The 12,448-nt window shown below is 41.4% G+C and overlaps 2 protein-coding genes across 3 annotated transcripts in view; one reads left to right on the forward strand and one right to left on the reverse strand.

Annotated features, from left to right (window-relative positions):
* LOC115670692 (uncharacterized) overlaps nucleotides 1–12,448 on the forward strand; it is a 53,516-nt gene that overhangs the window by 40,012 nt on the left and 1,056 nt on the right. The window contains exon 17 of one of the 2 annotated variants that reach the window (XR_008816015.1): nucleotides 4,193–4,294. The exons of the other annotated variant lie outside the window; for it this stretch is intronic. The gene's annotated coding sequence lies outside the window, so the exon portion shown is untranslated. Of the gene's footprint in view, nucleotides 1–4,192; nucleotides 4,295–12,448 lie in introns of those variants that run through there. 2 annotated transcript variants of the gene reach the window in all.
* On the reverse strand, nucleotides 4,895–6,177 carry LOC115670837 (MLP-like protein 329). The gene is made up of 2 exons (XM_030592201.2): nucleotides 5,870–6,177; nucleotides 4,895–5,685 (listed from the first exon to the last, which is right to left on the reverse strand). The coding sequence occupies exons 1-2, from the start codon at nucleotides 6,054–6,056 to the stop codon at nucleotides 5,414–5,416; spliced, it is 459 nt and encodes a 152-aa protein (XP_030448061.1). The 5' UTR covers nucleotides 6,057–6,177; the 3' UTR covers nucleotides 4,895–5,413.

Below are 12,448 nucleotides of genomic sequence, written 5' to 3' on the forward strand. Positions count from 1 at the left end.
TCCGCACGTTTAAATCATTCAATTTGATAAAATCATATATTCACCCCTCTCTAGGTGATAAAACTAGCCGTAACAAGTTGGGTGTCGGTATTCTTCATAATGTGGAGTTCTGAAAGTTGTTCGAGGTGCCTTGGTGATAATGAAAGAAATCAAGCATAATGGCCTATATGAACTTCAAGGTGAGACAGTGATGGAATTCGTTGCGGAGATGTTGGATACATCTGTTGGAGAGTCTGAATTGTGGCACATGCGTTTGGGGCATATTAGCGATAGAAGCCTGAAGGTTCTAAGTGAAAGAAATTTGCTATATGGTTATGTGGCTAACGAACTGAATGTATGCGGGTGCTGTGATTTAAATCAACGACGGAAAGTGCAATTCAATATGGTTGTCAGAGAAACCACAGAAATTGCAGAATTAATTCACTTGGATGTTCGCAGGTTATCGCAGTTTCCTTCGAGGAAGAGTGCCAGATTTATGCTAACAATTGTTGATGACTACTCGAGAAACACTTGGGTGTTTGTGCTTAAGCACAAGTTTGATGTTGTTGTTAGGATCAGGCAGTTAAAAGCTTTGATCGAAAAGGAGACTGGTAAGAAGATCAAGCATGTGCGGACTGATAATAGTATGGAGTTTTGCTCGGAACTGTTAAACGAATTTTGCATGAAGAAAGGCATAGTGAAACACCGCACTAATGCTAATGAACCACAACAGGTTGCTGAGTTGATAAGCAAAACATTACTAGAGATGGCCCATAAATGCTCTCTAGTGCTGGTATGGCTAGGAAATTCATGGTGGATGCGCTTTGTACGGTAAGCTACCTGAAGAATAAATCTCCATCGATTGTGATTGGATGTCGGACTTTCGAAGAAGTGTAGTCAGGTAACGTTATTGATTATTCTGTTCTTAGAATATTTGATTGCCCATGTTATGTTTGAGTTAGTGATGGTAAGCTCGATGAAAGGGCAATGAAGTGCATGTTCCTAGGTTATGCACAAGATGAGCGGGGCTATAAGTTGTGGTGTCCGGAATTAAATTCACATGTTATCAGCAAAAAAGTTACATTTGATGAGTCTCCAGTGCTTCTGGCTAAGAGTGTTAGTAGCAGTGTTCATATGGATCCGAACGGTATTCAGTTTGAGGTAGAGTTCCAACCAAAAACTCCTGAGGTAGCGAGTACTAGCGAAGTAATCGACAAAGATGGTGCTTGTAGCGAGGTGGAGCCTATAGAACCGACAGTTGTTGTTACTGCTAAAATTGACAAGGTGCGTATTCAGTCTCCTCGTAGATATAGATGCAATGATGGTTTTGCTTTATCTGCAATTGAGGAGGTTGTGTCGGAAATCCTTGTGGAGCAGTTAAAGGTGCATGTGGAGTTGGTGTTCTGATGAGGTCCACGGCTATGGCGAAGTTCAAGCGCAGCTTGGACTTGGAAGACGTCTGTGGCGACTGAGTCCATTAGGGCTATAGGAGAGTAGTAGCGAAATTCGGATTCTATCAAAGCAATTGTGACTTGGCTCAAAAGTAGAGCCAAGGTGGAGATTGTTGAAAATATGTCTCGAGTTTGAGCCCGATAAATGAAATTCGACCCGAGATTAATTATTATTTGTGGAGGTATGAATATTTCGAAGTTTGGATTTCTTATGCAAGTTTGGAATCGTGCACGCAGTATATGGCAATTTTCGTTTCCTAGTTGTAGGCGATTTTATTTCCAATTTGGAGTCCAAAGGATGTTGGACTTTGACTATGAAAGAAAGCAAATCGTGGACTCGTGTCAAAGAAAGGAAATAAAATACTACTTGAAGTCTACCAAAGAAAGAAAAAATAGGAATTGTGGGGCTAAATACTGCGTGAATTTTTGGGTGTAATTAGAGCTTGGAAAATACTTAGAGTGTTTGAGTGACTCGAGTGTGGTTACAATCTCCGTTGTATCGCTTGATCTATAGTGGAATTCCGTGCTGTTTTTCCCGTTAATGTAGGTCACTACGATCGAACCATGTAAATCTGGTGTCCGATTTATTTTCTTGTTCTGTCTATTTTTCTGTTCAATCGCTTGGCTTTCGCAACAAATGGTATCAGAGCCGATGGTTGATTGGTGGGCCCCCAATCTGTTCTGATGTTTGGTGAATATCTCAACAAAGAAATCTCATGATTAACGCTTGTTTCGGGTGGAAATTGCCATCATGGTTGGTCTGGCGAGAAGTGACCATAGACAGTTGGTCTGGTGACGCGATAGAGACCATGGGTGATGCAATTCCAAGTTAGCAGTTAATGATGGTTGTTGTGCATAGTTGCGGGTGCATTGTAATGACTAGAAGATTCAAGTTGAGATAAGCTGATGTAGAAGAATACCTAAATTAAAGGGGAGCAAACCTAACACTGAGTTCACACGTGAAGGGGAGATTGTTGAGATACACGTGTGAGTCGTGTTAGAGAAGTCCCACATCGGATAATTGATGTGGTGTTGAGCAGTTAATATATCCTAGTTGGCTCATAACTCATTGGCTTAAGTTTTGAGTGAAGGTGGGTCCAACTGGATATGTTCACAGGTTCGGACTTGAGCTTCCTCTTGACGATCTCCCCAAGTGAAGGTATCGGGCTTCTACTGCGCACTCCCAACAAATTCCACATCAATGCAGGTTGGGGATGAGGACTCTGTATCACACTTACGCATGAACCTAACTAGCTTCTTAATTGGTACTTGAAGGATGTTTTCGGAAAGAATTTCTTTCATTTGATAGTGATTATTTGACGGCGAAGATGTAAATTTCGAATTGCTGGGGACGCGCGTCATTATAATCATCATTCATATGTACCTTCTAATGGGCCAGTTTATGTGCAACATCTACTTGTGAAGGATTGTGGTGGGGGTTTTTTTACATCCAACCCATGTATTTGGCAACTTCAAGGAATATGGAGCTACTTATGAGACCAAGGCTTCCTATGCGTCATTGGAAGATCCTAGCAGGATCTCTGACAAGACAATATCAAGCTCCTTTGATTAATTATTCTGAGCTGCAGAGCAGAATTTTACTTTTATCTGGTTACGTTGCAGATTTCTTTCGGAAATATTACGCTGCAGTTTGACACAGTGCATTGTGATGGGAAGTGGTCTTATGTTGTACTGGGTTCTTAGATATGAAAATTTTGCTTCTATGCGTTTTTTAGTGTTGAGGGTTGTTAAATTTATCTGGAAGAGCTTTGACTTAAGTGCATTGTCTTGGAAACAAATCAACACCCAGGTGTTGTGAGATATGAATTGCTTGCTCAGTCACATTCAGTGATAAAGTCATTTACATATATGTTTTTTTTTTTTGGTAAGGAAGTCATTTACATATATGTTGCTCCGTATTGAAAGCTAAAAAAAAATTGAGAGCAGACATGATACCCTCAATGCCTTAAAAAGTGGGATGTAATTTGGGATTCTGTCAGAAACTTTTGTGCTCTATAATTGATTATTTCCCTGTTACTAACGGCAAGTACGGATGTAGAAATTATCGGCATGGCAATTGGTCGTAAGACAAACTTGCATTAAGAAGCATATGTGGTCTGCAGAAACTATATGCAGAGTGGATTCTGGATTTTTGACTGATACAAAAAATATGGATAGATAAATGGGAGGATGATAACAGAGATTTGGATCCAGTAAGGTCATTGAAACTGTCTATATGCCCTTGATATGTAATGGGGAAATTCAAAAGTCTGTCTAAATAGCACAATTCAGAGTTTCATTTCCTTGATCCACACATTAAATGCATCATTTATTTCCAGATTTTAGGGCGCTTTCCTGCTCAATCGTGCATCTGTTACCAACAATAGTGATTTATTTTTGCAGATCAAAACTTGAACTTATTGTGAGGTTTTCTTATTCTTTCACCTTGTAATGCAGGTTCCAAAGGAAAGGAAAAGAAATCCTGATTGAGATAAAGAAACAAACAGTCACAGCAGTCAAGCCACCGAGTAAGAGAAGTTCTGCAACTCTCTCCCTGGACCCATTAGAAACTGTAAGAATTGTTGACCTCTGTCATAATTCGGACAGCAGAAATTCATTAGAAGCCTGTAACGTCTGTAAATTGTTGATGATCATCACTCACTTGGGTGGCAATGGCAAGGGATACTGTCTTATACAGAAACTGTCTGAAATCTGTTTGTATGCTTGCTAGTCTATACTGTTGTAGTTCTCGCTAATGTGAGGTGTTTCAACCCTGGCATGTGCTCTCCACATTTTCGGTTGTCCTAGCATGAGAGAGAACATGATCGAGGCTGGCCTAGCCTGAGACAAGAAGTTGATTGAGATAATGAATCTTGAAAATTCCTATTTTCTCACTGTGCCAATGGTTACTGATGACTCTTTGATCAAATCAGAATCAGTGATGGATGTTTGCCGCTTTGCTTCTGATGTATGATCAGATTATGAGTCACTCATTTAGGTGACACTTGAAACAGCAAACTTCACCACAACATATCAGGTGCAGTTTCGTTTTGATTAGAAGTAGAATATGGTAAAATACTATGTAAGAACGGTCAAGGTTGCTATTCTTTTGGTAGAGTTGGACTAGCTGAAGATTCACCTCTGCCGTTAAGATTACTAATTCAATCTGCAGAGAAAATACCAAACGATAACTCTACAGTTGTTCTTTCGATGAGATGGTGCTACGGTGTAATTGATCAACGAGTAATATCAATGTCCCATTGAATTCTGCTTAAATTGACGAGTAGCTTGTTGGTTTTGCTTTGAAGTAATTAGCTTGATTTATTTTCCTGCAGAGAAAGCAAGAGAAAGCTAGTGATTCTTGTTATATTTAACAGATAACATTGGAATAAGACAACTTCACTCGAAAGCTCTTTAATTGCTTAGGATAAAGGGAGACACTGAAGAAGGAAAGAGTAAAAAAGTGAGGAGAACAACAAAGTTAGAGGTACAATAGAGCTTACAGTGGGCAATACTTGCTACAAAAATTTACTTCTGGTTTATATCCATATAGTTAGACCGTGCGCTTATTCTGTGTTGATTGGTGGGCTTTCATATAGTCTTCTCTTTTTGGAATTGAAGCTCAGAAATACTTTGGGGAATTAGACTTTTCCAAGTAAATATCCAGTACTCTAATTTTTCCGACTGGAAATTGTATGTGAGAATCTGAAGGTAATTGATTAGAAGTTTCTATGATTTATAGTTAGCTCCTCCTTGCAATGTGTAGCTCCGGAACTCTTCAAGGAATTTAATTACAAGATAAGGTGTGCGTTAATGTTTTAACAACATGAAAAGCTGGCAAGCTTCTGCATAATAATAAACGCACAGCATTACACACGGGATTCGGGACATCTCAGAAATCAGAAGCAGTAGCTTCTCTTTATTTGGCAACTCGGTACAACACACGGGATTCACGACATCTTCTTTCAGCTCTTTTATCAACCTCAACCTTTTTTCGGGGTCAAATGTTTTTCGAGATCTTTGATGACATTGATGCCAAACTTGAGATAATTGTGCGGCTCTCCATCGGTCTCCTTGAACTTCTCATAGATCAAGGAAAGTTTCACTGTCCCCGACTCCCCCTTGGGGAAAACCTGATAGACGATCATGTAGGCCTTGTACTTTTCAAGGACGTGTCCGCTCAAACCCACCATCGTTATGGTCTTGTTTTCCTCATCTATTTCCACCTTCTCTTTGAATACCTCCTGTACTCCATCTGCAATTTGGTTCCACTTAAATGTGTTCCACTCGATAATCTAAGAGCTTTTTACGATATTGGGCGTACATTGACGACAAAATGAACATATCTACAGCTATATATTTACAAGCCCGAAGTACCTATAACGGGGCACAATTTGGACAGACCTCAGATTAATCGACATTACTAGGTTCATACGTACCGATGGTGTAGTTCCAGAGTTTGACGGAACCGGGAGTGACCCAGTCGCCCTCAAGAATTTCAGCTCCTTGGACTTTGTCCGGTGAGGCATCAGGAAGATGGTGGAGTTCGGAGCTCAAACGTTTGAAGAACTTGTCCGCTGGCGAGTTGATCTCGAGCTCTTCCTCCACCTTCCCCTCTCGACCCATTTCCTTTCTCTAGAAACACCAGTGTGTTTAGCGCACAGGCCTCTTTAAGGATATTATACTACTTAGTTTCAAGAATGAAGATTGCGTGTGTCCGCTCTGAACTCGATCTCCTATCTATAGATGCTTTGTTGATGGGTGAAAGGTTTTTATTTTTTTTTATGTTGTGTTTCTTGGGTATACTTGAAGATCATGCACAGACTCTTACATGTGCGGAACTTGATCTAGACAGTTGCTGATCACGTTCCGGGTCGGTTCCCAGTCGCAATCCTGGAAGCTGGCCTCTCCTTGAATATGTTCTTGGTTTCAATTTTGGAACAAGTGGTCTACCCTAGAATTTATTCGCATGAGGATAGAATCGAAACAAATGGTGTACCTTAGAATTTATTCGCATGATGATACAATCGAACCATTCTTTGAATAAAGGTTTTCTTCTTCAAAAGGAGAAAAAAACATGTCATATTATATTTTTGCCACACAAATTCTAGATATGTCTTGAACTCCCCACGGCGCTGAGGCCCGGCGTTTGAGGCTAATGGATTATAAGTCTAAACATAGGATTTAACTCGGACTCTCCCAAGTCCATACCAACTCGCGACTTAAAGTTCAAGTTATTAACATGCAAATCAATGTTATGTAGGAATCGCCACTACTCGGTTTAGGGAGGGTCAATTAGAAACCCAAGTAAAACGACGGGAAAATCACCTTACTCCTACAAACCAAAGATTAAAAAAGTTTGGGGCCTTAATTACTCCAGTTACACAATGAATGAATTGGAGCTTTTTGTTAGAGACTAAGCTAGAAAAAATTCCAATACAATAACATGATATCTCAGTTTTTTCTTGATACGGTGAGTTAATTCCACGTTCAATGCAGGTTAGGGATGAGGACTTTGTATCACACTTATGTATGAACCTAACCGGCTTCTTATTTGGTACCGGAATGATGTTTCTAGAAAGAATTTCTCCCATTTGATAGTGATTATTTGAGGGAGTTGTGAATTTCGAATTGTTAGGAACTTGCATCATTATAAGCATCGTTCATATGTACCTTCTGATAGGCCACTTTACGTGCATCATCTACTTGTGAATGGTGTTAGCGTGAGCTGTCTTCTAGAGCCAAAATAGGAAAGTTCTTATTGTTTTTATACTCTTTCTATGTATATTTCCTTTTTCTATGTATATCCCCTGTTTTGTAGGTCAATTAGGGTTGATTCTTTTCTTTGTGTGTATATATATATGTACTTATAGCCTTGTAAACGTAAGCTGGAATACAGAAATTACAGAAAATTTTTAGAATTCTTTATTTTTCTTCATGGTATCAGAGCCACCGATCAAGAGACTCTATACTCGATCCGATCAATCAGACTCCATTGCCACGACCTTCGTCGCTGCTCCGACTAGATTTCTTAAAGATCACCGCAACCGTGCTGCATCACCCTATGGCAGACACAAACCCGACTGGCAATGTTCTTCCCTTGGTAGCACAAGAGGGAGCTTCGAATACTGATGCTCTTATTGAGCATTTGACCCAGGTCCTATCCCAACATGTTCCACAATCTCATGTTGAGACTCCAGCTCCCTCGATTGCTGTCAAGTTAGATGGAAGCAACTATGGTCTTTGGTCCCAAGTTATCGAGATGTACATCTCTGGCAAAGACAAGTTGGATATATTACTGGGGTTCTTCCCCAACCCTCTCCGAATGATCCCGGCTTCCGAAAGTGGAAGATTGGCGATTCAACTGTGAAGGGCTGGCTTATCAATTCCATGGATCCTGCACTGATTGGCAACTTCATCCGATACCCCACCGCAAAAGCGGTTTGGGATGCGGTGGCTACAACATTCTTTGATGGCGCCGACGTCTCCCAGGTGTATGATTTAAAGCGACGATTGACCCGATTGAAGTAGGTAGGCGGACCCATTGAAAAATATTATAATGACATGCAAGGACTTTGGCGAGAAATTGATTTTTGCCAGCCTAATCCTATGACCTGCGCTCATGATATTGACATATACAACACTTTAGTTCAGTAAGATCGTGTTTATTTGTTCTTGGATGGCTTGGATGATCGCCTCGACAAGGTTAGGGCTGATGTATTGCAAATGCAACCATTTCCTACGGTTGAACAAGCCTACGCACGAGTAAGAAGAGAAGATGTGTGCCAGGCCGTTATGATGGCACACCCACAGACTCCCACTGCTGCTGCTACGGTGTCGCGTGGCAGTAAAACAGGCTCAAAATTTCCAGAATTCAGCTCTGGACATGCTACTTTACGAATGGTTCTTGGTTCTACTCCACCTGGGGGAGGGCGCTCTAGCTCTGGTCCGCAAGCTAAGTTGCAACCGCTAGCAGCAGGAGGTTGCACTCACTGCGGGAATTCTCGACATATAAAGGAGACCTGTTTCAAGTTGCATGGCTATCCTGAGTGGTGGAAAGAATTGCAGGCAAAAAAGAAGGCTGACAATCCGACGGGTAGAGGACAAGCTTCCTTGGCCATAGGTGATTCTTCGTTATCTTTGGTGCCACAGGTAGACTCCACCGCTGCACCTGACTCCGATCTTACAGGTAACGATGGGTTTGTGCTTGTCAATACTTCTCAAGCAGGAGGTAAAGATGGGTGGATTGTTGATTCAGGTGCTACTGATCACATGACACCCCATCCTGATGATCTTTTGCGCCACACCGCTCCGAGGAGACAACATATATATAATGCCAATGGTCGTCCTTTTCCTGTGTTGGGGGCTGGCAGTGTTGAACTTTCCCCATCTTTATCATTATCTCATACTTTGCTAGTGCCATCTTTATCTAACCGACTGCTCGCTGTTGGACAAATCACTGCTGAATTGAATTGCAGCGTTATTATGTATCCCTCCTTTTGTTTATTTCAGGATATCCTCACGAAGGAGATTATTGGACGTGGTACTAAGAGGGAGGGATTGTACTTTGTTGATGACTTTACTGAAAGCCGAGCATAGTACACCCACAATCAATCTACTGCTAAGGAGAAAGAAATTTGGTTATGGCACCGTCGCTTAGGACACCCTTCTTTTGGGTATTTAAAGAAATTATTTCCAGATTTGTTCAGTAGTTTATCAGATTTTGAATTTCATTGTGAGACCTGCATCTTGGCGAAGAGCCATCGTGCTTCTTTTCCATTGAGTTTTAATAAGAGCCAAACTCCTTTTGCATTAATACATTCGGATGTGGGGGGTGCTTCACCAATTGTTACTATGTCTGGCATTCGTTGGTTTGTAACTTTTGTGGATGACTGTACAAGGATGACCTGGTTATATTTAATGAAACATAAAGATGAAGTAGGGACAATCTTTCGTGTATTTCACCGCATGGTCATGACTCAATTTGGAGCTCAAATCCGTATCCTTTGCAGCGACAACGACGGCGAATATATTAACCAACACCTCACAGGTTATTTTCAAGACCATGGATTAATTCACGAGACCTCTTGCACTCAGACACCCTAGCAAAATGGTGTTGCTGAACGGAAAAACCGTCATATCCTGGAGACAGCGAGGGCACTTCTAGTGGGTGGGCAGGTTCCGAATCGGTTTTGGGATGCGGCTGTGGTTACTGCCGTGCATCTAATGAATCGCATGCCCTCCCGTGTATTGGCATTCCAGACCCCGCTTCAGGCACTTTCGATGCATGTCTCACTTCTTTCAGTCTTGACTTTACCTCCCAAGGTGTTTGGGTGTGTGGCCTACGTCCATCTGCATAAAAATCAGCGAACAAAGCTCGACCCATGTGCTGTCAAGTGTGTTTTTCTTGGCTATGGAATCCACCAGAAGGGATATCGCTGCTACAATCCGGATACAAAGAAAACTCATGTGACCATGGACGTTACATTTGTTGAATCTGAACTCTTCTTTCCTGCCACCAATTGTACCTTTCAAGGGGAGATCCATGGTGAAAGGGTAAATTGGTGGGAAGGCGGCTTGATGGCAGGGGTTAGCGATGCATCTAACTCACGGCAGTAACTTCTTAATGAAGATGACCAGCAAACTATTTTGTTACAAGAGGCACAAGAACAACCTCAAGAGCAGTCCTCTCTTCCTCAAAATATCCCCTCTTTAGTACTTGACCATTCTCCTGAGATAAGCTCTCCTATCACACATAATTCTCTTGTTGATACTGATGAGGTTGTTGGTTATAAATTACCCGACAGACATAATCGAGGCAAGGCTCCTAATAGGTACTCACCAGATGTGGAGGAACGAAGGTCAAAGTACCCAATTACCAATTATGTTTCGACAAGGAGATTGTCGGAACACTTGAAGGCGTTTGTGGCCAATGTCTCCACAATTCAAGTTCCTAGTGGAGTACAAGAAGCCTTGAGGGATCCCAAGTGGGTTCAAGCAATGAAAGGGGAGATGGAAGCCTTGCAAAAAAATAAGACCTGGAGATTGGTAGAGTTGTCGAAGGGGAAGAAGGCAGTGGGGTGCAAGTGGGTCTTCACTGTCAAATACAAAGCAGATGGGTTAGTTGAAAGGTACAAGGCACGACTGGTAGCAAAGGGATATACCCAGACCTATGGTGTGGACTACCAAGCAACATTCTCTCCAGTTGCGAAGCTGAATACCATACGGGTTTTGATGTCACTTGCTGCGAACCTGGACTGGCCTTTGCACCAATTTGATGTGAAGAATGCGTTTCTTCACGGAGATCTAGAGGAAGAAATCTACATGGAAGTCCCACCTGGGTATGCGTGTGCTGATCAGTCAAATGTAGTGTGCAAACTTCAGCGATCATTATATGGGTTAAAGCAATCACCCCGTGCGTGGTTTGGTCGGTTTAGCTCAGTGATGAAGAGGTATGGATACACTCAAAGTAATTCTGATCATACGTTATTCTTAAAGCGTAGACAGGATAAAGTGACATCATTGATTATATACGTGGATGATATGATCATCACAGGGGATGATCTAGAAGAAATTGTAGACCTTCAAGGGCGGTTAGCTAATGAGTTTGAGATGAAAAATTTGGGAGGCCTGAAATATTTTTTGGGAATTGAAGTAGCCAGGTTGAAGGAAGGTATTTTCTAGTCTCAGCGAAAGTATGTGTTACATTTATTAGCTGAGGTTGGAATGTTGGAGTGTAAGCCTGCCGACACTCCTATAATTCAAAATCATAAACTCGGAGAGTTTCCTGATCATGTGCCTACCAATAAGGATAGATACCAAAGGTTAGTAGGGAGACTAATATATTTGTCACACACTCGTCCTGATATTGCATATGCTGTAGGGGTTGTGAGCCAATTTATGCATGCTCCGAGTGAAGAACATATGAATGCTGTGGTTCGGATTCTGCGCTACTTGAAGTCAGCTCCAGGAAAAGGGTTGTTCTTTGCAAAGAACGGTCACCTTGAGGTAGAAGGATTTACGGATGCGGATTGGGCAGGTAGTATCTCTGATAGGAGGTCTACGTCAGGCTATTTCACGTTTGTGGGAGGAAACTTGGTAACATGGAGGAGCAAGAAGCAGAAGGTTGTAGCCTTGTCAAGTGCTGAAGCTGAATTCCGAGGGGTAGCTAAAGGTCTATACGAGCTATTATGGCTAAAAATGTTGATGACAGAACTTGGTTTCCCACCTGAATCCGAGATGAGACTATTTTGTGATAATAAAGCTGCGATTGAAATTTCTCACAATCCAGTTCAACATGACCGTACTAAGTCTGTTGATGTGGATAGGCATTTTGTCAAGCAGAACTTGGATGCTAAGGTGATAAAGTTTCCATTCGTTAGATCTGAAGATCAGTTAGTTGGCAGATGTTCTTACGAAGGCCTTATCGAATCGAGCTTTTCACAGCTCACTTGTCAAGCTGGGTATCAAAGACATCTTCTCACCCGCTTGAGGGGGAGTGTTAGCGTGAGCTGTCTTCTAGAGCCAAAATAGGAAAGTTCTTATTGTTTTATACTCTTTCTATGTATATTTCCTTTTTCTATGTATATCCCCTATTTTGTAGGTCAATTAGGGTTGATTCTTTTCTTTGTATATATATGCACTTATAGCCTTGTAAATGTAAGCTGGAATATAGAAATTACAGAAAATTTTTAGAATTCTTTATTTTTCTTCAAATGGTTGTGGTGGGGTTTTTTTTACATCCAACCCATGTATTTGGCAACTTCAAGGAATATGGAGCTACTTATGAGACCAAGGCTTCCTACCCGTCCTTTGAAGGTTCTAGCGGGGTCTCTGACAAGACAAGATTTAGCTCCTTTGATCAATTAGTTTTGAGCTGCAGTGCAGAGTTTTACTTTTATCTGGTTACGTTGCAGTTTGACTTAGTGCATTGTGATGGGAAGTGGTCTCATGTTGGGTTCTTAGATATGAAAAATTTGCTCATATGCGGTTTTTAGTGTTGGGGCTTGCTAAATATA

This window comes from Syzygium oleosum, unplaced genomic scaffold (assembly GCF_021117445.2).
Source record: "Syzygium oleosum isolate NSW1041296 unplaced genomic scaffold, Sole_v2.1 Sole_v2.03, whole genome shotgun sequence".
In the NCBI taxonomy this organism is placed as follows: domain Eukaryota; kingdom Viridiplantae; phylum Streptophyta; class Magnoliopsida; order Myrtales; family Myrtaceae; genus Syzygium; species Syzygium oleosum.

What these genes read in the sequence shown, in the direction of transcription:
- LOC115670837 (XM_030592201.2), bottom strand. Translation starts at nt 6,056, where the DNA reads ATGGGTCGAGAGGGGAAGGTGGAGGAAGAGCTCGAGATCAACTCGCCA. An exon ending in ACTCTGGAACTACACCATCG is followed by an intron (nt 5,686 to 5,869) that starts GTACGTATGAAC and finishes ACCAAATTGCAG; the next exon opens with ATGGAGTACAGGAGGTATTC.